The sequence below is a fragment of the Aulonocara sp. 'chitande type north' Nkhata Bay genome, linkage group LG4 (genome assembly GCF_057382095.1).
Source record: "Aulonocara sp. 'chitande type north' Nkhata Bay isolate Kocher_YH1m ecotype deep benthic linkage group LG4, A_spYH_male_GT1.1, whole genome shotgun sequence".
Taxonomy (NCBI): Eukaryota; Metazoa; Chordata; class Actinopteri; order Cichliformes; family Cichlidae; genus Aulonocara; species Aulonocara sp. 'chitande type north' Nkhata Bay.
The window spans coordinates 31,086,326-31,112,018 of NC_141347.1; the positions used below are offsets into that span (position 1 = coordinate 31,086,326).

At 44.0% G+C, this 25,693-nt stretch overlaps 1 protein-coding gene across 2 annotated transcripts in view; it reads left to right on the forward strand.

The window, feature by feature from the left end:
* The first annotated feature begins 2,096 nt into the window (after nucleotides 1–2,096).
* Nucleotides 2,097–25,693, forward strand: part of arhgap23a (Rho GTPase activating protein 23a) — a 67,293-nt gene continuing 43,696 nt past the window's right edge. The window contains exon 1 of one of the 2 annotated variants that reach the window (XM_086289877.1): nucleotides 2,097–2,522. In XM_086289877.1, the coding sequence (XP_086146003.1) occupies nucleotides 2,514–2,522 (9 nt within the window). In that variant the 5' untranslated portion in view covers nucleotides 2,097–2,513. Of the gene's footprint in view, nucleotides 2,523–15,564; nucleotides 15,867–25,693 lie in introns of those variants that run through there. The other variant, XM_086289872.1, reaches the window with a different exon arrangement.

Below are 25,693 nucleotides of genomic sequence, written 5' to 3' on the forward strand. Positions count from 1 at the left end.
TAGGCAGATAGAGCCCCTCTGGGGAATGATCAGAATTCCTCTGCTGATAGTATAAGCTACCGCTCTCACCATTACAATACACCCACTGTTTTATCAGAGAGCACACACACACATGTGCAGTCATTTTACTTCAAACAGCATCTTTGGCACGGCCAGATCAAATGACACTGCAGCAAGCTGACACTACACTTGTGAGTCTTCATCTGGGTTAGAAAGAGAATGAAGCATTGAAGCTGGACTAAAGGAAAGATTTCAATCACACTCCTGTTCGCCTCATATCAGATTGTGTCACAGCTATGTTTTGTGTCCCCTGAAGCTCGACAGGCCAGAAACAGGTGCTCTTTTGTTTTTCAGCTGCAGAGACCTTGACTTTCCCCCGGAGCCATAGTTTTGGTCTAATGCAGTAACACAGGACATTTATATGTGCTTATAATTATTTTAAAAGGAGAAAAAAACAATCTAAATAGTACCGTATCACTGCTACAGCTGCTGACAGCATTCCTGGCATTCCCGGGGATATTTCGTTGTCTTTTATATTTTTGCTTAATTCTCTGGATAGCTGGAAGAATGTGCACAACATTACATCATGTCCAGATGCTTCCGGTGCAGACTTTGATGGCTGAAATGTCATCGATTTAAAACCTAAATGTTTTTAGGATTTAAAGACAAATAACGTGGTGTGTTTTAAGTGGTTCGTTTTAGACTTCTTACTGTCAGAAAATTTCTTTGATGCTTTTTTTCACCTTGTTCTCCATTTGTCAACTCTGGAGCTTAAAAAAATGAACATAAGGAGCCTTTCTGGGAAATAAACTAAGTAATCACTCACTAGAAGAGAACTGGGAGCAAACTGAACACAACACAATCATAAAACACATCAAGTCGTTCCATAATAACCCCTGGAAGTGGAGAGTGGAGTGGGAATAACAAATAATATCAGGAAAGACTTTCCTGATGTGAAGTTTCCTTTTAAATTAATCCTGCACAGTTATGGAAAGCCAGGAGGAACACATGCACATCGACAGCGTAATGCATAAACTACTGCCTGCTTAAATAAAGGATAATAAGTTTACATCTTTTTCAAAAATCTCTATATTTCCATTCATGAAGGCGTCTCCTGATTTTAGATGGTGATGATAATAGATGTTGTGATATGATGAATCTAATGTATATGTATGTGTTCAAAGTTCAAATATCAGAACCCGCGGGACTAGATTGTAATAACATCTCGTATCTGTGGCACCTTTAACCTCCGGCAACTTTTTGCCAGTGAGCCGGAGTTTGGGATTGAGAGGATAGAGAGTGTAGTGATAATAATACAATAGGTGAAGATGGAGGGAGGTGGAGAGGATAGAGGCAGAGCAAATAAAGAAAAAAACAGGCAATGAAAGAAAAGAGAATGAGGGAAGGGAAATGGAGTGCCTCTGTGCTTATAGCCGTGGCCTTCAGTGTTAGAGTTCCTGTTGTTGTGGGGTGGGAGTTTCCCTCTATGGCGGCAGTGAGGGAAATGGCAGAGGATGTCTTTTTCCTGGCTGACCAAGAATGCCCGGCTCTCGAGGTCTTTTCTCCTCTCGTGTGTGGTTTTTAGTCATTTTTTGCCAAAGTTTTTAGTGTTAATAATACAAACATCTCACCACAAACTCCTCGTTTTCTTTTCATTTCATTTGGAACACTGATGCATTGCGGGTGAACTATTTTCTCCCTGGGGGCACGGGGATATCTGCTCTTAAACGCCCAACAGATCCTGACAACAGATTGGACTACACGTCCCAACATGCTCCCCTCACAATAGGAGGCGGGGGCCATAAATCCTGCCAGCCAATGGTTTTACGTGAAGGGGTTCTGTGGTTGGTGAGCTGCACGGGCAGCTGTTGTCAATGGCAACAGAGGTTTGCAGGGAAGCATGAGCTGGACAGCTGGTAGAGGGTCCTCTGCTAGGAGTCACATGAGCTCCCGGCAGCCAATCTCAAGCCTTCCGCCTTCCTCTATCGGCTGCTTCTTCTCGCTCATTTGCTGTTCTGGTTCTCTTCAGCTGCAGCAGGAGGGGGAGGGGAGATGGAAGGAGAGGAGGGAAGTGGAGACAGGGAGAGGGAGGGAAAGGAGGCGAGGCCAGCGTACACAGGGAACGAGTGAAAGAGAACGAAAGCGGAGAGCGGGAGTCTCTTCCTTCTGTGTGGCCATCAAGCAGAGAGGCGAGAATTGGACGTGCACACTGTTTCCCCTCTAGCTGTCACCCAGAGCGGCAGGGGAAGAAGAGGAAACAGAGACAAGGACAAAAGATGAGTGTCTAGCTGGATGTTTCAGGCTGTCACACTCAGAGACAGAGTTATGCCTGTGTGGAGAGGCGAAGCAGCAGCAGCAGCGCTCGGCTGCCAGGCTGCCTCGCCTGTGTGACGAGAGCAGGACTGCATTTCTGCTGGGAATACTAAACCAGGAAAAGAAAAGAGAGAAGACAGGCAGCCGGTGATCTTGTGCCATGACTGGGAAGAGGAGGAGGGAGGAGACTCGTTGAAATCATGGACCAGGTGAGGATGGAGATGAGGAGGAGGGGAGGAAGTGAAGGGGAAGTGAAGGGGAACACCACCTTTAATGTGCTCCACATATCCACACCTCTCTGACACAAAGCACGCAGCGCAGACGCAGCAGCGGCTCCTGGTTTATTCATAACATGCATCACAACTGTTTTCATTCCCTCGAGGCAAAAACCAACTGCACAGCATGCTGCCGAACCCACGGTGTGTGTTTTCTGATTCACCCCCGGCGAGCTGGTTTTCACTCTGAGTGGGTGGGGAGGGGGGGGAGAGGCCGGGCCGGCAAAGGTGTCGCCGCCGGCAAGTGGCAGGCCTCTGGAGAGATGACACAGTTCAAAACATCACCGGCTCATATCTTAGGTGAACACTTTGGAGATGAGCAACAGAACAGAATGAAAACAGGGGTGTGGCTGATTTTTACAGGATAACATGTCGTGAAGCGAGTGGCACCTTCACCTAGAGTCAGACAGGAAGGAGTAAGGGGATGGGATGTCGTGCAACACTGTTCACATCCAGAGCGTTACTGATAGAGACCGAGGCAAGCCGAAATATTGTGTACTCATGTCACAGCCTTTGCAATAGGTCTCATCGCCTGCGCCACATGTTTACTCAGCGCTGTAACTTGATGCATGTCGAATGTCCCTCTCTTGCGCCCTAAACAGACAGTGTTTGTGACTGCTTTGGTGTATTTTATGACCTGTTTCTCAGAGCTCTGTTTGCAGGCTGATTGCTGCAGCTGTCTTTTGGTGTTGTCTCCACGGTGGAGGCGAGCAGCTGCTGGTAGTTTAGCAAAATGATGGATGGTTTAGAGGAGCAGAGACAAGAAGCAACACCAATCAAGTCTCCCTCCCTCTCGCATCTCCCCTCCATTGCCCTCAAATGTGTCTCCTGCTCATTGATTACCTCATCCCCCGTGTCCACCCTCCCCCTGTCTCACTCTGTTGCTTTGCGTCCTCTATGCTCCTGAGAGGGGATCTGGTGTGAGCATCAGGTTTGCGATGAAGAAGAGGGATTACGGAGTAAATAGGTGACACACCCAAAGCCCAGCCCTTGCCTCGGGGTTAATTATTCATGCTGTCCATGGGTGGGGGCGTGCCTGTCCTGTATGTGTCTGCCTGCTCAGGTTGGGGTGATGTTAGCCCCCTTGGTACAGCAGGGATGATGTCATGACTGCTGCTAGCCAGACAGTCAGAGTGTCTTTGTTATTGTGGGTGGAGATATACTTAGAGGCAGGGGTATAAGCTAGCAACCCAAGCAGCAAACTTCAGGTAGTAACAGAGAGCTCACGATGTGTTTGGAGGACCTAAAAATGTCACGTATGACTTATTAACCAAGTCTTACACACACATTCTCATGAAAAGTATCAGTTCACCTTTGCAACAACAATGACAAAAAAAGAGAATGGTGTCACTTACTGTGCAGTATAGATCACAGGAAACAAAAACTATTTATAAGACTCCGCAGTGCTGTGAAATGCTGACACGGCGTGGCCTTGGTGCAGTGCTAAAGCTGGGTCAGTGTCATTTTAATAGATGGACTATATTGTGATGTAATGTATGATTATACAGTAGCACTTTCCTGTTCACATGACTGTGAAGCATTATCTGTTGTTTTTTGTTTCCTGGGTGTGTTTACAGTAAAGCAGCCGCGAGATGGTTCTTGGTACACAGTCTAAGTCTGAGAAACGTTTAGAGATACAGTGAGAGTTGGAAGCCTCAGCATGCACTAATATCACCGTGTGGATGCAAAAGAGGCATGCGGGCTTTACTGCAGTCATCGAAAGGCTTGCAAAGTTTACACGGCATCGTCACACGCTTTTGTCCTTCTTTCTGTTTGTAGCTGTCTATTGAAGGACACGCATGTACATTCGCAGTGATAAGGAGGGCAGAGGCTCAGTGAGGGACAGGAAAAAGGCTTGTGAGATAAAGCGCCTGTGAGAGAGAATCCAGGGCAGCAGCGGGACACCTCTTACTCTCAGAGTCCGTCTGCGATGCATTCTTCTGTGTCCGAGTGTTGCCACGATCCTCATCCTCACTGCACTCTCTGGTTTTATAGGCTTATAAATGTTCTTAGTTCAGAGCGCCTCCTTCCATGAGGATGATTAAACTATTAGACTAACTGCAAATCAGCGTGGGTCATTAGTGCTTTGTGATCAATAGTCATTAAGGGAGACATGGGCAGGGCTTGTGGTGACTGCTGGCGTGCGAACTCGAAGGCCGGAGATGGAGTTGCATGACCGCATCCATCACGCAGAACCACATCACTCTTTCTACTGTAACATCCTTGGACTCCACTGGAGTAAATTTGCAGGATTCACAGTTTAAAGTAAACCTTATTTATTTTATATTAGGCCTTGGTGCACTCCCCCACACTTCTTCCACTCTAAAACAAGTTGTTTCAGCTCGTCTCCTTTTACGCCAACTCTCTTCTGATTGTCTGCATCTTGCAAACTAACTCTTGGTGCAGCAGGCGGTCTTAGTCGTGTGCCTGACAGGGCTATATTAAGGATACCCACTATCTTTTTATTATCATTCAAATCCAAGAGATGAACCCCCCCCCCCCAAAAAAAGAAAAAATTATACTTTTGGCTCACCGGCACTACTTGCACATATGTTGAACTTATTATGTGAAACTTAATATGAGCAACCACAACTGCAGCTGTTTGTGTATGACAGAAAATAAGGCAGAGCATGATAGATACATTTAAAAGTGTGTCACTACATCAGAGGGAATCCCTGATACAACTGGATGAGGCACATTCATGTGGACAGGGGTGACGCTGTTGTGTTTGTGCTGCTGTCTGAGTACAGCTCCCTGGAGGCTCAGTAAAGGAGGCTGGGCGACATGTGTAACTTTAGTGTGTATATGTGTGCATATATATATCTATGTGTGTGTGTGTGTGTGTAAGTTCCTGTGGCTGTCAGCCAGAGTTATCTGGCAAATTGCTTTGTCTGTTTCCCATAGATGTGACTGAAATGGAATGCAGTCAGAATTAGCTCAGGGCAAAGCAGCCACGGAGGGAGATATTTTATGAGAGTGAAAGTGTGTGTGCCTGTGTGTGTGCGTGTTAGTGAAGAAAGGGTCTTATTAGGTTACAAATGAGATAGTGAGAGAGAATGTAAAAGACAAATGTGTGAGAGGAATGGATAAAGAAAAAGAAGGAGTGTGTGTGTGTGTGTGTGTGCTTCATGGTAGAACAGGTGGTCTAATCTGATGTCCCACCCATGGCACCCCGAGGCCTCCTGTCTACAGCCCTTCAGTCTTTGCACTCTGAAGAATTTCTCACCGCGGGGCAGCAAACAGTGAGAGACTGTTAAAGATAAACTTTGAATGTGCGCTTGCATCCAAGCTGAAATGGAACAGTCACCAGACGTGATATTAAAACCACGGCCACAAAAACAGCTCTGACCTACCCTGACCTATCAGAGCAAGGAGTCGGGACCTCTGTCTGGCGGCAGATCCTCTTATGGATGCTTGTTATAGCTGGTTATGTTTTCTGTGTGTTGAAGTAGTGTGAAAGACCCAGAATTTGTCAGCAGCGTTTTTGCATTCTGCTAAGATAATTAATGCTATTCATTCATACAGTCATTCAGTGTTTATATTGATATTTTTACCCATGTTTAGAGCTTCTCTGGTCTCAGTATGAGTTCTGTAACACTGAGTGGAGGGGAGTTACAATGACATATATCCACACTGCTGTAGGAAAGCAGAGTTCACAGAGGTACATAGTTCCTTGCAGACATTTATGGTACAAATGGCTGTCACCATATTATGCACAGTCTCTGCAGCAGCAAGTAGGCTCTAGTACTACTACATGCTTATCAGTGTAATACTTTTCATGCAGGCTTCCATTTCATGTAAAATCAACCAAATCTATAAAAGGAAAAAATTAAACTAGAACCTCTCAGAACCTGTAGTCAGCTTCATTAGTTATATGTGGAGCAGCACAATGGTCTGCTCTCATTGTTAGCTCTGCAAAAGACTGGCAGCCAGCTGGATTAGGATCCACCCCCCGCCTACCCATGACCCTGAATTGGATAAGTGATTAAGAAAATCAATTGATGGGTGGGTGGCTGTAGTATATTTATCAAAGCTATGAAAAACATTGCTGTCATAGTAAAAGAAGCTCTATAGACTGAAGTCAGAAGAGACAAACAGAAGGTGTTTTATCATTTCCAGCATTTTCAATCTCTTGTAAATTTTTATGTACAGAAGCCGGCCATCAAACCCATTTTAAATCAACATTAAGCGTCACCATCCGAAGCTTAAATTTGGATTTTTTTCCAGCATGATTTTTTCTATAACTTTCCTTTGAGCCTGAATATGATGAAATGTGTGCATAATAGCATACTGTTAGCCTTTTTCCTTTAGGCATCCAACATCTTGGAAGAAGTGTGAGCTTTTGACCCACCTCTGTGTCTATACTGAGAGATGTAGCTCAGTAATTTTATCATAACATGAAGGTAACATTTCGCACAATTTGATTAAATATACAAAAGAAATTAACTTGTTCTGAGGGAGTCTAGAAGAAGCGGCTCGTTGATTTTTCAAAGAGAAAATTTTAGATTTGTATCTATTCTCTAGGCTCTATTTTTCCACAGAAATCCTTTCAACTCATTTTTAAGACATTTAAAATGCAGAAATGCATTTAAACATATTGTAAATATCATGTTCATGTCAGGTATAAAGAGCTGTTTGTGCATGTGGAGTATCTTAGCACAGGGCTCATGTTCTTAATTCAGTTGAATTTTTAAGGCTGGAGATAACCAACTGTTCGAGGCCAGCAGGCAAACAACGCACAGATTGTCCCGTGAAAGAAAGTAGGACACCCATCTCCAGCAAGTAAACATCTCCCGCTCAGCTTAGGACCTCAACCTCAATGCACTTAAGTGGCAAGCAATGAATGCAGATGGCAGAAGCGGAGGGGGGGGGGGGCGTTCTCCCGCAGGGGTCAAAGGTTAGCCAGTGTGGCTAAAGCCCTTCCTGTCAGCAGCACTTTGCATCAGTCCAGCCAGGGAACGGCAGGATGATGACACGGGACGAGAGCAGCTGAGCAGGGATAAACCAGCCAAAACAGAGGAATGAGGTTTATCGGTTGCATTGGGAGACCGTCCAATTAGGAAGCCATTTGAGTCCAATTTAACCTAATGGGCCTGTTTGGCGTGCTCAGTTATCAGTTTGACATGTTTTCGACTCCCTATCTATTCCCACTCCTGCTCTGTCATCCTTGAGTCTCAGAGCAGCTGACTTCAGTGGTTGAGGTGCTGCACGAGTATGTCAGTCTGTAATGAACAGCTGCTGTTTCATTACTTTGATCATCTAACAAGCTAAATGGATGCTCTAAAGTTACTGGGCGCCACGGCAGCATATCAGTAATGACCTGAGCTTCATGACCCGCTGACCTCTTGGCCTATTCTCCTTTGTACTGTCCAACTTTTCCTTCATTCACCGCAATGACCCGACTCTATCACATCATGAGTTCAGACTCAGATTTTGTGGCTCTCATGTCCAGAATAAACTGTTCCCTTCCCCGTTTCTCACATGGCCACATATTTCTTTCCATTTTTAGGGCTCATTAAAATCCTTGTCATCACTTTAAATCACATGAAACCCCATAGATGGGAATAAAATGAAAAACTCATCTGAGATACATGCAAGGACCTAATTTTGTTTTTATTCTCCACCCTCATACTGTATCTCACCATCTCTTGTAGGTATGGAGCCCCCTTGTGGCATCCAGATGCCACTGTGGCTCAGTTTCTATCTTTCAGGGTTGGGAGCGAGGATTATCTATTTAGGGAAATCTCTGTGGTGAGCAGCAAAGGAACAGATGGTTATCCTTTTACAGAATCCAACCTAGAATAAGACGATGTTTGCTTATTTTGTTATTAACAATGATAATGGTGCACATTTACATTAATTCCACGAGCAAAGTATATAATCCTCTCTGTCTTGGCCATTAAACACTGCAGGAAAAAAGCGTCACATCTCAGTTTGTTATAAAAAGCACTGCCCTCATTCTCAGATTTATGGTTAAAACTTGTAGATCAACATCTTTATTAGTGATCTGTGTTTTGGAAAACAGCGCTGACTTTCCTTTTGAATTCAAAGATTTTACAAGTGAGCAAATCCACTCCTTTTATCTCAGTCTATGACTTTAGTTCAGAAACGTGACAAAAGCATTTAACACATGTGATCCAACTGTTTTAAGCACTTATAGATGTTTATATTAAAAAAGTGGTGACCTCTCTGAAGGTTAGAAATCTGTCAAAACGTTTCTCTTGTGCGGTCTCACGTCTCCTCCGAAATGAGAACACCCTCCTTTAAGGCCATGTCTAGACAAACTTATCTCTGAGTTTTAAGGCCAGAGAAATGCTGGGATTAGGGTATGATCCCTTCAAGCGTACGGGATTATTCAGTTTACTGTATATACTGCAAGAGGTGTGGCTTTATGTGCACCACAAAGCAGATCTGTCATGGCCGTAAGGTCCTTGAGACGATTTTTCTTGCTGCTTCAGAAAGTCTGATGATGTTTATGTTGTAGATTATAAGTTATGAAGACCTTGGGGGTGCTTGATTATTCTGAACTGAGTTATTTATGGTAAAACTTGCTCCATCTTTTTGTAATAAGTGCTTCTGTGAAGGCAGAGGATTAACTTCAAAGACTCAGATCCAAAGACAAAACACACTTTAATCCCCTAAATGTTTTAGGAGAAGGAAATAGTCGTCCTAAGATGCCCAAAATACTAAAGTCTAAGGATGTGACCATGTGACGTTAAGTTACAGGACTTTTTTTAAAGGTATGAAAATAAGGAACAAACATTTGCCTCTGGATCTGGAGCTTATGTCATTCTATTAATATACGAGTTATTTCTGGATCCTACTGATTCATCGGTAACCAGCAGAGAAATCTGATGCAAACATGTTGAATGATATTGCACTCACTGATTCCCGAATGTGACTGGAAAACATATCTCATCGTCCGAGCTCATTGCCATTGTTTTCCCTCATGCCACAGGAAGTGATATGAGAGAGAGGAAAAAGATCTGTGAAAGGTAAAGAGGCAGCAGACACATTCAGCCAGCAGGAAGGAAACTCCGTGCTCTGCTACTGGAACCATGAGTGTCTGTTTATTTTATTTCTCTGTCTCTCAGAAGAGATTTAAGGGAAAAGAAGAGGTTGTCCTTTTGAAGAATGTGTGCCAAGCATTTATAGTAACAGTGGCCATTTATAGAAATAGTGGAAACCCCTGGAAGCTATTTCAGCCCTTGTTGTTTTTTGTATTTGTCTGGAACTTTGAGGAATAAATTGATGGGGAGACACACTGGCGATCTCAGGATGCTAATTCTCCACTCATGTGTACTGACACTAACACCTGAACATCGATTAGTCTTCTTGTTAGACTCTGGGCATTTCCTTCTCTTTGTTCCTTTATCTCAAACACTCCCGCATGGCTGTTCTTATCAGCTGTCTCCATGTTAAGGCCTGCTTCTGTATCAAAAAGAAAACTCCAAGAAGTTGAGGCCCAGCAGTTCATGAGTGGAGATGAGATAATGTATAAGCTTGTACAGGAAGATGGGACTTAAACTCTCTTTACAAAAGGCTTATATGCATAAAAACCCATAAACCTCTATCTTTGATACAAAGGGTTCTTTTTGCAGTGGAAACTGGATCGTGCACTATAGGATATGGCGTATCAGCATGTCCAGTGTAAACCCCAGGCTAGCAGTAGTGTGTGGCTTGCATGTGTGTGTGTGTCTGCAATGAGTCACTCTCTCCATCCTACACCCAGCTCAATGTCTGCTCCAGCAACAAAAGCTCTGAGCCTAACCTGTCTCTACCTTTGCAGATTGGGTGCCCACAGGCCTTTAGTTGTTTATAGAGGAATGAGCGAGGCAGCTGCAAGAGCGAGTGGGGATTACAGTGAAATGTAGAGATGGGTGAGGGAGGCCTACAGGTCAATAGAGAAACAAGGAAAAGAGTATATGCTATGTTATAATATCAAGGAGGTTCGTTACTGACCATAGCTACAAAAAACAAAACAAAACAATGAGCTTTCAGTGTGCCAAGCTGTTGTTCCCTCTGCTCTTGGTGTAAACCTAAAGCTTTCTGGGCATTACCTGACAGAGGGGCATCAAACGAACTGGTAATTCAACAGTCGTGACTACGCTCCATCCCTAGCACCTAGTTCCCAAAATACCTGTGATGTTACCTACTTGGTCCGTCTAATAGTGAATTCAAATTGAGCAGGTTAATAGTGAGAACAAGTGTGAAGCAGACTATCTTCTGATGTGAGGAAGGGCAACAATGTTTCTCCCAGAGTTGAAGTTCATTTGGGAAAACGGCTGTTTATTATTTTTCGACAAGCACAGTGCAGAATGACAGGAAATGAGCAGAGAAAAGGGAATAGCTTGCAACTTTTGGGAACTGAAATATGACCATTGCACAATCTTAGTCTATATATGCTTATCCATATTAATAAAAACATTACTAACACTTTCCCTGTTAACCTTCCTGTAAACCCCGTTACCACTTACAAATGACGTCACATTCATCCGTGTCAATCTCTTTAAGCATGCAGAAATAAATGGAAACCAATTGCTGCAAAATGGCTACAAAATCCAAAAGCACAAATGAAAGGTCTGCATCATTTTGTAAATGAAGCTCTTAGAAATCAGTGTAGCGTGAATAGAAAGCATCTTCTGAATGGGGTTCAGTCGCTTGGCACAGCATCAAGTGATTACAAAAGCTGCGGCAAAGGCTGCAATTCAGGCTCGGTGTTTAACTACTTTTATTTATGTAGCGGTATGCGGTACAGTTACAGTCCCTCTCTGTCCGTTTAAGCTGCCTGGTCAGCTGTTTCCTCCTCTCGTGCCAGTTGTCCGGCCAGACAAAGAGGACTCCTCTGTCATGCGGGGGTGGGGGCGGGGGGGTGGGGGTCATGGCTCTGGTTGGAATCCATGGGGTCATCGCTCTCCCTCTCAAACTTCCCATAACACCCTTCAAAGGAGTGCCACGGGAGCTTTTATGTCTCAGAGTGAGACATACAGCAGAATTGCTTTCATAACTACATCTTACTCACACATACATAAATATTTCAACCTGTCTCTTTCTCGTCTTTGACACCCACGTTGCAATCACACGCTCACATATGTTCAGATGTGCTTAGCAATGAGCAGCTGAGAGAATTACTACAGCGCAAGCATATGGGAGGTCAATTTTTAGGTCATGTTTCACGCTATCAAACCGAGAACATGTTAATCAGCCTTTTATTACATTTGAAACAAGGATTTAAAGATGGTTACTCTTTATAATAGATTTGAAAGCGAGTGGGAGATAGTGTACCTTGGCAGGATTTCCACAATGTTTCCTTTTGGCTCTTAGCAGTAGGAAAACCCTCCAAGTACCATCATTAAATGCAACAGTATCAAGGAGACGGATATAGAGCGACTCTGTAGAAGCTTAAGGAGAACGATGTTGAGAAGTTCTGGCAACTAGACTCCTCAGACATGAAGTAAGCGTGTGCAGAGGGCGTTACGGACATTTACTGAGAGGCTGGGCACAGTAACTTAGGGGAAGTGAAGTGAAATAGAGGAGATATGAAAGAATTAGGAGATAGAAGCCTTGGGCGTGAGGACTGGGCGGGGTTAGCTTGGAATAAATGGAGTGATAACAATGAATAGTAGCATCCTAGTGCACAAGCTGTGCGAGGTGGCCTAGAATGGTATGAGGAATGCCCACCCACCATTCCATCCATCCGTCCTGCCGCCTTTACAGCCTCAGCCAGGCAGCGTCGGGCCAGCGGAGGGAGGCGGGAGTCGAGGGGTGGGGGAGCGGTCGAGCGAGCAAATAGGATGATGGTTGTTTATGGGTTGGTCCCACAAGGCGTCGGGCTGTGTGCGCGATTATGTAACGGCTGAGGAGAGGCTCTGGATGCTCTCTGCTCATCCCCAGCTGACCCTCGAGGGAAAGAGATTGGGGAGGGAGGGGTGTCGCCTCACATCACAGTCACAGATCGGGGCTTACTCAGTCAGTCGTGGGGGACATACCCAGCGCCTGAGGATGTGTGTCAGTGAGTAAGCCCGACTCAGGGATGTGTTAGCCGTCAAGTGCAGGAGAAAAAAACGCTTTCTTCTGCCTGCACTTACTACTCCTTCCTGTCCTTCAACAACAACCTTTTATAGCCACCTGCTCAGATATAACACACAGCCCCTCAAGTACACAAATCTTTCTCTCCCCCTCCCTCCCTTGCTGCACCTCTTTACTCTCAGCCTACCAGCAGCCATCAATAATAGAAAGCCCATTTTGCTTGCCTGACAGGGAAATTAATGTGTTGCGTGACTGTGGATCTGCATGCAATATGGGATAAGATGTGGACAAGCCCCAACTCAGGAGGGGTCTCCAACATAGGATCGCTCTTCCCACAGAAGAATGTCACGGCAAAGACTGATTTATGCCTCCGATTGCTTGAATTAAAAACATACTGACCGCAGAAAGAGGCTGCAGAGTTAGATCCTGATCCCAGGTCAGAGTTAAGATATAAAGTGTCCAGCTGCACATCCCTCACACTCCATGAAACCCCCCTTTTCCCACACCAGAAACCAAGCTTTGTGAACCAGACCGTCTGCACCATTACCCTTCTTACTCTCGGAGACCATCTGCCCTTCTCTCCCACCTTAAGACGGGGATACTCCAGCTAAGTCTCTTGCTCCGCCATGGTGGATTTACGGACAATCTGATATTCACTGAAACTACTCTGACCGCTGTAGATGTGTAACCTGGGGGTGGATTTAGGACACATATGGTAATTGTCTGTGTCAAATGAGGGATGAGTGAAGGTCATAGCTCTGGCTTTCGAAGAGTGTCCCCTGTAAGCTTTTGGCAGGGATTGTGTGTCTCCAGGCAGGCTTGAAGCAGAGGTTGGAGTCCATGAATGGAGACTGAGCAGACATGCAGAGATGAAAGCTGAATTGGCAGCTGTGGCTCTTGGCGTGGGAAGACTCCCGTAAGCGGCTTTTTCCCACTATGATTCCAGTTGGTTTCCTCACAGGCAAGGAGGTTTTGAAGTGGCTCCCTGATACTCATACCCCTTCAGAGTAATAGCAGCCACATGGGTCCGCCCCCCCCCCCCCCCCCCCCCCCCCCTAGCTTTGAGTCATCACAGCAGCCAAAGACCCCAATCTCAACAATTTTATCTTCTTTTTAAAAAATTGTATTTATTTTTTATCCATAGCTCGTGCTGAAGTTTTTATTTGCACTTTATATGATGCCATGGAGCATATGTAGTTACACTGTATCCTCCTGGCGGCAGACTACACTTCCTTTTGTACTTATGAGTAAACTTCCTCTGACTACATCTATTGATTCACATGAACTGCATCCAAAAATACAAATCTCAACACTTTTCCGAGAATACACAGACTGCTCTGGGTGGGAAAAGAATTAGAACAGCTATCAATGAATTATCCTTTCAGGCTTTCTTTAGCCTTTTTTTCTGTCATATCCACATTCCCGAGATTCTTGCTACTCCTGAAATTATACCTAATGCATTGTTTTCCCAACCCTGTGGTTAATTTTACAGTAAATACTCATTGGGAGGTTGCTTTTCTGTGTGATCTATGATGATTAGGCAGCTAACTATTTGTTTAAGCAAAATGCCAGAAACTGACTCACTCATTTCTTTATCTAAATCTGAATATGTGCTGTTTAATTGAGCTCTGTTGAGTAAAGTGAGTATTTTGTGGGTTTGAACACATCACCTTGGGTTACAGAGGTGATTTGGTTCCTTTATGACAACATTCACAGTACAATTTAATCAATAAGACGTAATTTTGAGTCAGACAAATACTTGTAGTGCCTACTGTAGTTTACGTTTTAGACATTTTAAGGGACAGACTGTGTCAGACTGTGTTATTGTTGACATTTCATAGGTTCAGCAAAGAAATAGGACGTTTATATTGTATGTTTTGTTTTTATACTTCATAGGTCAGCGATAAGTGGTTTAACAAACAACAACAAATTCCTCAGTTACAAGGAGTGGACTGAAAGTGACTGAAATGGCAGCTGGAAAGCCAAAAGGAAAACTTGAAAGCCTGGAGAACTGTTGTTCAAGGCCACTGTAAAAGTTACAAGAAGGTCTGGCTCCTCGAAAGCAAAATATAAAGCAATGTGTAATAACTATACATTTACAGTCACTTTCCAGATTATAGGAGTGCGTTTAAATTTAAGTCCATCTTTATACAGTGAATTGAATATTTAGTAGGACATAAAACTTTTTAAAATAGCACCACATCAAAATGATGGAGCATAAAAGTGTTGCATATAAGAATACAACACTGGCTAGATCTAGTTTGTCAGGTCTCAACCGGGGATAAAGACGCAGTTTCACTTTTAATTTCACCGATAATTATTGTGACACAGTGACTTTTATACGCGCTGCTTTTGCATTTTCACAGTACTCGAATTCAGTTTCTAAGGTACTCCGATCAGAGCTGTGTTGGGTGTGCTTTTGGCTTGGAGCCTTCCTCTCGTTCAGCGCACAGCCAGAGGGAGCCCGCATGCTTCGCGTCTGCAGGGCGGAGCGCACAGATTTATCCAACGCACCCTCATTTAATTTGACTCTCTCCGTGTGAAGTTTAGTACTCTAAAACAGCTCACTTCCGGTGCAGATAGCAACCATAAAAGCTTAAAAACGGCTTTAAATCGACTAGATACCTTCTCTCAAACTCATCCACGTTTAGAGCATTTCTATTGATGGCAAGTCCAAAATTGCCTCCCCCCCCCCCCAGCGAATAAAAATAGACTGTTAAATCTTACGATAAATGACTACAGCACTAATGTTTATCTACAGCTTCCAGAAATATTTTTCTTTTGGAAGTTGTTTCTTTGAATTTGGGAATTTGGACACATTCCTCTCTCCAGCTTTACTTTGAAGGCGGAGTCTCTTGGCTTCCTGTGCACCCCCTCTTTGTATTTTGATGCCGCTACAGTCAGTTTCCAGGCAGGGCGAGTTCGCAGGGACTTAGATATGTACAACTGATGCGGTCTGCCGGAAGAAGAAGGAGAAGAAAAGGAGGAGGAGGCGGAGGGGCAGCGCACCGGACTGCCCCAAACAACGGGAAAAGACTTGGGAGTTGTTTTTTTCCTTCTAGGAGGAAGGAAGCTGGAAAAGTGTCGAATATATAAGTTTGTGTTTGGAGCATTGTTACCCTCAGAGCTCCCCGTCTGCCTGTGCGGCAACAAATCTGCCTCTCCTCGTTGCAGCCAAACAGTTTCTGCTGTCCAATGAATGGAGTTGCTTTTTGCCTTGTTGGAATACCTCCCTACTCTGAGAACCACGTAAGTACGCCGAGCTGACAGTGTGGTCCTGCTCCTTACTTGTCGTTAGAGGTATTGATACTTGGACATATTGCGCTGTGGAGCGGTGCGCGCTCGGGCCGGTCAGAGAGCGTGATTTCCTAAGAGGATTAACTGTAGTTTACATAGCCACTGTGTACACACACACTCACAGTCATACTGTACAGAAATAAGTGTTTGATCAGAGTTTTTTGCAGCTTTTGCGTCGCTGCTGTGGACGCAAGTGGTGCGCAAAGAAATGAATTTAATCAGCCGCTTTACGAAAGCGAACGTCCCATTTTACGCCCGGGTGGGTTCAGTCTTTTGTCCGCGTCTGGACTGCATCGGGACGCGGAGGAGCTGTCAGTCCAGACGGGACGTCCCAAATGGGGATGGTGCGTCACTCCTCCACTAGTATCGAGCTTCTCCTCATAAATCAAACATATTAATCACGCGGATTTGGCTGCATGGGGAGTCTTAATTGATTTAGCTCCATCAGGGGATGCTACCTTTAATCAAAACTGGTGGTCTGCTGCTTTTAATCTGTTACAAATAAGCTGTAAAGTGGTGGGAGATGACTGCTGACACACGAAGTGGTGGTGTAACAGTAAATGAGAAGATGGAAAGGTGTGACTTGGTCTCAATAAGCATCACAAGATACCGCGGCCACCATCACTCACTTACAGCAGCTGATTTAAGCCTGCAGAGATATACATGCAATGGTAAGTTGTTGTTTTTTTCTCCTGAGCAATGCTCTGGATGTCTGTTGGTGTGGCTCTGGAGCTGTGCATTGAAGCACTCATAGTGAAGTCATGATGTGAGAGGAGAGGTCTGCTTACATGTGTGTGTCTGCTCAGATTTAACCTCTGAGGGTCCTTATCTTCTTGTGTGATATGGCTCCACGGTGAAAATGCAGGACTAGCAGATATTTCCTGTTCTTTGGTAAATTGCATTCATCTTTGTGTTTGACAGGGTGACGAGGTTATGTTTGCCAGTATCTCTGCTGTGTGTTGCAATATTGCTCTGAAATCATCAACCTCCGCTGTCACTCAGCGGAGGTTGTCACACAGCTTGCTAAGTACACGAGGCTCCGAGCCCTCTCAGCAGTACCTCATCCCTGCTGTTCTGCCCCGGTGCTGGAGTTGTACAGATCCCCTCAGCTGTACTGGACACTGAAAGACAAGAGTTCACGTTTAAAGAGCTACAGGATCCACATTAGGTGGCACAAGTCAGAAGACTGCAGTTCATGTTCTGTTTGGTTGGTTTGTGTTTTGCACTTTGTGTTGGTATTTATGTTAACTTCCACTCAGCAGTTAGGTTCAGACACCAAAAACCACTTAGTTAAGTTTAGAAAAAAAAAAGTTATTTGGGTTGAAAAGCTGACATTAACCTTGTATGTTGAAAAATGACAGTGTCTTTAAATATTATTTATTTATTTCTATGAATGAATTCAGAGCGAAAAACCTGTCTTACTATTTCCTAAACCCAGTGATCCCAGACCAAACTCCCATGGCACCAAGTGTGCATGCATTTTTAAAGCCGGCTCAATGCGGACTACAGATTAATATAAGAAAAACAACTTGTGCATTCCTGATCTACACAGCTGCGTTCGGTTTACTGGCCAGGTGCTGTGTGTGTCTGCTCAGATTTAACCTCTGAGGGTCCTTATCTCCCTGAAATAGCAGATATTTGCTTTTGTTCTTTGGTAAATTTCATTCATCTTTGTGTGTGTTTGACAGGGTGACGAGGTTACCTTTGCCAGTATCTCTGCCGTGTGTTGCAATATTGCTCTGAAGGAATCAACCTCCGCAGTCACTCCGCGGCGCGCTCAGTCTTGCTGTAATTAGGAATTTGTCTGTTTTTATAGCTCGGCTCTACATTTTTTCCCTCCTCTCTGTTCTTGCAGAGTTTATCACCTCCAGCAAAGAGCAACACTTCCTCTTGTGTGGTCGCACATTGATTGAGCCTCTGCTGTTTTATGTCACTGCAACAGAGCTGCGAAAGCCCCTTCAGACCCACTGAATTCACTTTTATCTGTTATGTAGTATCACAGTAAAACATGAAACACTTTGATGCCGTGCGTGTTCCCACATAAAACTGTAATTGAAATGAACAGGAACTCATAAAATTCAAAGGGTTTGATATCCCTCAGAAAGACTGCCTTAGCTGTCTCTTGTTGCAGAGGCTTCTGTGCTGAGTTCAGCTCATCTCATTTCAGTCCCTGATCTGTTCTAAACCCTGTGCTTCAGCCAACACCCTGCTCTTCTTTTTAGCAGTGTTTTTTTATTTATTTTTTTATGCGATGGTGCAGGAAATGAGTCGCATACATCCATCAGCACAGATGGAAATGATCGGGATTGTTCTCCTCTCTTGCCCGAGTATTGGCAAGCGCACAATTGAACATTATTCCTTAGCGAGATGCAGGATGACACTAGAATCTAATAAAATGTCTAATTTGTCAAAATGAGGCGCAAAGTGAATCAGGCTTTGTGTGTTCCTCCAACATTCGAGCACAGAGAAGAGGAAGGGTGGAAAGTGTCTGTGTGATGAGAGCAGTTATGATGTTGTCCAGTGGGACTGGTTTAATGTTGTTAGCAGTTCTGCTCTAATGTAGCAGTGCAGCGTTTGCGGGTGAGATCGATACCGGCAGCGGAGAGCAGGGAGGGGGAAGAGGGCAGGATGAGCGGCACTCCTGATGTCTAATGCTGCATTGTGCCACGTGATGCTGGAATATATTGATGATGGGAAACATGAGAGCACTTTTATGAAAATCTTGCCTTGAGCTGGTCGATGTTAAAGCTCACGTTTGTCCCTGCGGCACGCCTGTGTTTGTTCACTGATACACTGCAGTCTAACGCAGCATCACCCTGTAGCTGTTATTATGTGCAAATCCTTCAGATCTCTCTACTGATCTGGAGACAGTTATCACACTGAGGTCCAGTCTCAGAAGTTGCTCATTGCCTCAGAGAAAACCTCTTCTGGTAGAGGCAGTGGATCACAGGACAACCACCTCAGAGAGGCTGCAGACCTCAGACCACAGAACAGTCTGCAGGTCCAGGATCAGCTCCTGGTCAAGGCAACCTTAACTGAAAGCATCTGTAAGAGGCTGCAGAGGAAAGCATTTCAGTGATCATTAGCAGATGGCCTCACCACGTAGTAGGCACATCGCAGAGCAGATGCTGCAGTGCTGACTATTTTACAGATTTTCAAAACGGTTAGGCTTTCTTGGACTTCTTTTTTTATTTTACAAAATATGCATTTTCCAAAAAACGTTTTGCTTTCATTCACTGCTCTGTACTGTTAAAGTAAACGTTGGTTCACTTTACCGTCAAACAGGTGGTAAGTGTCACCGCCACCATGAAGCAGAGTCACATCTGTAGGTGAATCTGCTAACAGGACCTTCAAGTTTTAATATCCACATTTGGATCCGAAGTATTCGTACTGAGGAAGTGATAGGATGACATTATCGTATCGATATTTGTACTTTTAGTCATTTGGTTACATTGTTTCATTTTGAGGATGGTAAAACAAAAATGTTTAGGATCAGCTGCAATGTACTAATACTACAACTCATAGGCTAATACGACGTATAAGCTGTGAATATTTCTTTATTACACCATATATTGCAATTAAATTGTTTAATATAGCGATTCAATTGTTAACAGTGGAGTCAAAAGATAAGCCAAGTCAGGAAACTGTACAAAAAAAGCCCCAAAATGCATTAATCTCTCATTAAAGCTGTTCCACGATTGTTGTGCACCTTTTGTTTTTGTTATTCCAGCCACGAAAGTAATTCCTTTGCTTGTATTGTGCATTGCATTATGGGACAGGATTGTCCACAGAATCAAACAGAATCAAGCAGCACCCAAAATATCGGCGAAGCTACACAGAGCACACTGTAAAGTAAAGTTTGTGTTTTCTCTGTGTTATTGCAGGATGTGTTGTTGAGATTTGGTGCTGTATTAAAAAAAGAAAATCACTTAAATTGAATGGACCATCCTACATCAGTCAGTTCGTACCTCACACCTCCTCCCCTCCGCCGTCACCCCTGCTGCATTCCTCTAACCCAGAGACAACAGCTGCACCGCTGCTCTCACACCTCACATCCACAGTTATTAACCCTGTGAGTCTGTGTGTGTGTTGACACATGTTAATGACACTCAGACACAGTCAAGCACACAGGTGTTCGCAAAATTAGCCACTCCTGCTTGTTTACATCCTACTTAAAGGGTCAGAGTTACACCTAAAACTCATAATCTGTGCGCAGGTGCATGAAACGTACACACAACAGACACGCACAGATGCTTTTTGGCATTGAGGCCAGTCTGAAAACTAGCTCTGGGAGAGTTTTAATTTGGCCTTCTCCCCCATGTGTGCATGAGGAAGTCCTTGATGTTGTACAAACATGGGCCAGCCGGTATAAAGGTAGGCGAAGGACATCAGTCATCATTGACCTTGTTTGCTGTGGTACAAGGGGAGCAGCTGTTGTAGCTCTGCAAAGCAGGCGTGTTTCTGCTACTAATGGCTCCTTATTGATCTTCCTGTAGGTAGTCAGCCAGTCTGCATTTCTCTCTGCCACGGTTAAGCATCAGTAATTGGTTTAGTTTTGTTTTTAAAAATTTTACATTTGTATCTGTTTATTATGCAGTGGATGAAAGGTGAGGACTTTTATAGGGTGTGCATGATGCTCTGTGCACATGTGCAACATGTTCTCATCCCAGGATGCAGATACTGCTGTTCTGTCCCGGTGCTATGGGAGTTGTAGAGATCCACAAGATCTCTTGCTGCAGAGCCTCAGCAGCACTGGACAGTGAGGGATAAGAGTTCATTTTTAAAGAACTACAGGATAGCACAAGTCATAAGTCTGCAGATCACTTCCTGTTTGTGTTTTGTGCTTTGTTATTGGGCTTTCACTCGCTATTTATGTTCAGTTTCACTCAGCGGGTAGGTTTAGATGCCCAAAACTACTTGGTTAAGTTTAATGGAAGTGGAACTCAAGTTTGTATATAAACCATCATAATCAAATAACTTGATATTTGTGCTTCCTGGGAGGCATTGCTGTTCTCTGAAACTGGCCAAAGAATTAAGAGAATTTCTAATTATTTACACACTGGTGAGACGCTCTGCTGGGTGAAAAGTGACGGATCTCATACCTACCTAGCCCTTCTCTTGCAGGGCACGCTCGGCCTGTGTTGTGCCTCAACTGGGAGATTTTCCTGTGGCGTCTGACTGGCAGGCGGTGGGAGGTTTGGTGTAAAACAAAGCCTCTCTCTCAGAAACAGATGAGAGCTAATTAGATTCAGCCTGTCGATGGTCTGGCATGCGTGAGTACCTCTTTGTATTTGTGCCTACAAAGACGCTGTGTTGGTGTGTGTCTCGAAGTGTTGTTTCTGCAAAGGAAAATATGAGGCTGTTGTACAGCACATTACATTGCATGAGGGGTTTATTGTTGACATATTGAAGAATGAAGAGCACGCCAGGTCTTGTTTGGAAATGCAGACTTGACTCTGTCTGTATCTGCTTGCAGGATCAGTCTGAAGGCAGCAGCTCAGGGTGAGGTTTGACTCAGGGTCAAGGTTCAGAGGTTAGGGGCCCCACTCGTCACACACTTGGCCCCCAGTAAAGAGGCTAAAGAGGCAGGCGGGAACGCCTGTCACTGTGTGCAGCAGGGGGGCACAAGGGTTAACCAAGGGCTCCTGTGTGACTGATTTACATTCACATCATCTGATCCTGCATGTTGTTTCGTCTCGGTGTCGACTGTGCACAGTTCTACTTTTCTTGCACATGTTCTGTTTTTGCAAAGAGAGAGCTGTCTTAAGAGCGAGTGTGTGTTTGCAGAACACTATATGGAGCGATGCATCTTGCTCTCATCAGCTGTGCACTTCTTTTTTTTTTTTTTTTTTTTCTTTTTGCAAACAGCGGGGATTGCACTGGAATGTGAGAGAGACTAGGGTGGAGGAAGGGTAAAGAAAAAGGGAAGATAACAAAATCGGGAGAATCCTGATGAGTCATGTGAGGGGAAGCACTGAAAGGTAAAGAAATAGGAAAGAAAAAGAGGTTGTTCCTCCATAACTTCCATATAACCACCCAACTTCTCCCTCTCATCATATAATATGCACCATTTGCACTGATTGCATAAGTGGATGCATAACGAGCCCATTAAAATCCTTTTAGTTTCAACCAACCAGGCTGATTAGAAAACATCAGAAATTGTGTTTATTTTTGTTTCAGTGTGTCTTCATGATATGAATCTCCAATTACACGTGATGGCTGAAGAGCGCTAACGTAACTTTCTTTTTCGGTGTGATGCGAAATGTTAAAGCATCCAAAGAAGAAAAAGAAGAAGAGTTGTGTTTGCTTATTAGTGAGATGATGTTTGCTCACTGTATTTAACTTCTCAGAAATGCTGCTCTGTTGTTTATACTGTAAATGACAGCCGGCCAGGTACCGTCCATCAAAGCTGCAGTTGTGAGTTGATGAACTGTGAATTGCAGGTCACACACACGGTAGATCACTGTTTTTTTTCATTGGAGGTTGAGCGCTGACTCACTAACCTCTATCTCTGTTTCCCAAACATCCCAGGCCGCAGTGCTGCAGTGTGCATGCACGCGCAACAACAACAGCAACGGTGTGTTTCGTGCTATTTGTAAGCGGTCTCAGATGGGAAGGCTGTTTTGACAGTCTGGTGAAATCATGGGACAGAGATTATCAGGAGGCTAATGAGCTAAGGATGCTGGGAAAAGATAAAGCGCTGTGGTTTTCCTGATGCCTGGTGGTTGAGCACAACATCGTCTCTGTTTACATATTCACTTAGATTCTCTCATTGGATAATCCTAGTCATACGATTTATTTGGTTTGCTGGTTTTGTGTGTAACATTACTCTGAGATGTTGTCTCACTTTGTTATTGTGCAGCTTTAAATCAGTAGCTTGATGCTGCTTGTATTCGGGTTTCAACACTTAACAAGAAACTACAGTCAGAAGAGAAAAAAACATCCTTGCTAAAAAAAAATATCCAAGTTTTAGCTTCAAATTTTGACATCCATCCATCCTTTTTTCCACTTATCCACTTCAGGGTGATGGTTTTGGGTTGTGGGGAGCCTGGAGCCTATCCCAGCTGCTATAGGTAAGAGGTGGGGTACATCCTAGACAGGCTGCCAATCTGTCAAAGAAAGCTGGGACAACTAAGGCTAATCGAAAAGCAGCAAATTTCAACCTACACCTCCCAAAATATTCATATTCTCTTAAATATCATTAGATATGCTAAAAGTATTGTAAAGAAAGAATCAGCTGATTCTGATGGGTGACCAGCTGTTACAGACCCTTATTTACAAGGAGGTCACTACAGTTTGTACCTTCTTGTTTGATTTGGGAAAGTTTTTATCCCAGATGCCCGTCCTAATTTAACATTGAGGGGTTTGTGTATCCTTGTCTGGTGGAAGTGTAAACTACTACACTATGGAGTTTGCAAACTTAAAAAATTTGGGTCCCTTATTTTTCTTTCTTTTAAATTTAGAGCAAAGAAACCCATATTTAATCCAGATATATGGATTTGATTTGAAAGTGAAATCAAGCTAAGGAATGTGGCTCAGGAATGTGAGACACAAAAGCTTAAAAGCTTAAAATCAAAGGCGCCAAACTAAAGGTGAAATCAAAAATGATTACCAGATATGGACTAAATTTTTGAGAAAGCATGAGCATAAGAAGAGTAGAGCACAACATTTAGTTTGCTGGGATATGGTCACCTCTACGACTCCCTGATAACTGCCGCCGCTAGGGAAAAATTTGTATTAACACCTGGTGAAAGAATGTTTGCAGATAAATTGGCATTTTCCATGCAAACGACAGGTAACTTTGGCAGTCTTTTTGCAACCAAAGCAATGGCAAGGAGGTTTTCCAGACTGTATATCTCTTTGTGACCTATTTCACATAGCATCAGCCAACAACCACTCACCAGCTGAGCAGGAAATAGACATTTTTCCCTAGCAACCTGGGGTTAAAAGGGGGTCGCTGATCAGTCTCTAGGCTGATGTGAAGCCTTACTTGCTCAGGCAAATACACAGCAGTTGTGTTCTGTTGGCTGAAGGTTTGCATGAATTCAGATGTACTCAAACTCAACTCTAACTCTGCACACATTGAGCTTCATTATTCTCACTCGTATCTCTTCCGGCTTCCTTCTCTTCTCTACTCTTTGTTGGTCTTTTTCCCTCTCTGTGTGTGACTGTGTGTGTCACAGTTCTTATTAATAGAGTAGTACTTTTTTCTTCTTCTCTGGCTTCTTCCGAATTTGAAGCTTTCTTGTTTTTTCATTTCCTTGTGAATCGCTCGTTGCTTTGATCCCCTCTCTGCTTCCTTCTTTGGGCATCTCCTTTCAGGATACTCTGCTGCCGCCGCTGCTTTCAATTCTGTCTGTATGTGCCGTCTGTGAGCAGAATGTCATCCTTAAAGCAGCGGGTATTCACATGTAGGTTTTTGCCATGAAGGGTTTGTTTTTGTACAGTTCTTGTATATCCAACCCCCCCACCCACCCACCGCCCTGAGTTTACAGAGTGAAAACTAACAGTCCAGTGTGTTTCTGTTAACTTTCCTCTTCACTATAAGCAATGGCAACGTGTCTTTAATCCGAATAACAGAGTGAAAACATATGCGAGTGTATGATTCCTGTGTTAACAGTTGGAGGCCTCTCCAGGCGTCCCATTAGCTAAGCAAAATAAGAATACAAGCGCGAGCCTAATTTCCTTCAGGTGGCAAATTTGACCTTCTTTTCTGAGGTGATAGAAGTCATGAGGCTACAAAAGGACAGTTTATTTCTGCAGGGTGAACAGTCTCTGGGTTGCATTAAAAGGCTGCTAATACAGAGTGACAGAGGTTAAAGATGCAGACATAGCATCATCAGCTTGGCATATGGATCTCATCGTTGCTCGGCGCGCTCAAAAGGGCAGTGCCTTTGGGATCTGCTCGAATATTAGGACTAAACAGGGTTTTACATCACAGTCAACAGGAAGGAGCAGATGAAGTGATAGCGTGGGACGATCGCCCTGTATTCGAAACATGCCAGTCAGTATCTGCAGAGCATCTCTGCTCTGCTGGGGAATGCTGAAGAGAAGAGATGGTTTGCAAAAGCCCCTTTGGATTTAATCTGAGGATCGCCAGGTTTATCTCAAAGTGAGAACAGAAGCTGAAGTTACTGCCAGAAAAATCACGCCTAGCAAGTTTCGCTTGACCTCTGCATCACATGCGTTTGGCTGTGCTTCAGATTTGACTAGATTGAAAAAGGGAAGAATTGATGTGTCTGCCTCCAAACTCCTTTAAACTGTAGTAATTGATTACGTGCAGTTGCTATCTTTTGCCCGGTGGCATCATGCGTACACTGTTAAAGAGAGACTTTGCGAGCCCGTGGAGAGTCATGTGAATCACAACACTGATCTTAATTTGAGATGGTCTATGTGAAATATTGGAAAATCTTACTGAACTTTTAGACAGTGGGAATTTGTCCAGCTGGGTTAAGAGCTGCATCAGTGTACTCGTGCATCTGCAAAAGCAGTCTTTAAAACTATTTTCACATCCCCAAATACCCAGACGTAACCCACAGATTCCCAGGTGATCAGATTCCATCTGTGAGACCCAAACATAAGAAAAGCTTTCATTAACTTAAACTATTCTTCACTACTCTGAGAGCTCCCTAAATGGCTACTCTACACCCCAGACTCAGCTTTGAGAATTGCTGGATTGTACAGTCCTGTGTGAACTTAGTGATGGAGACTTCCTCGGCGTGGTGTGAGCGGTGGTGCATGGCAGGAATGTAAGAACCAGATGACCACAAATGGAAACT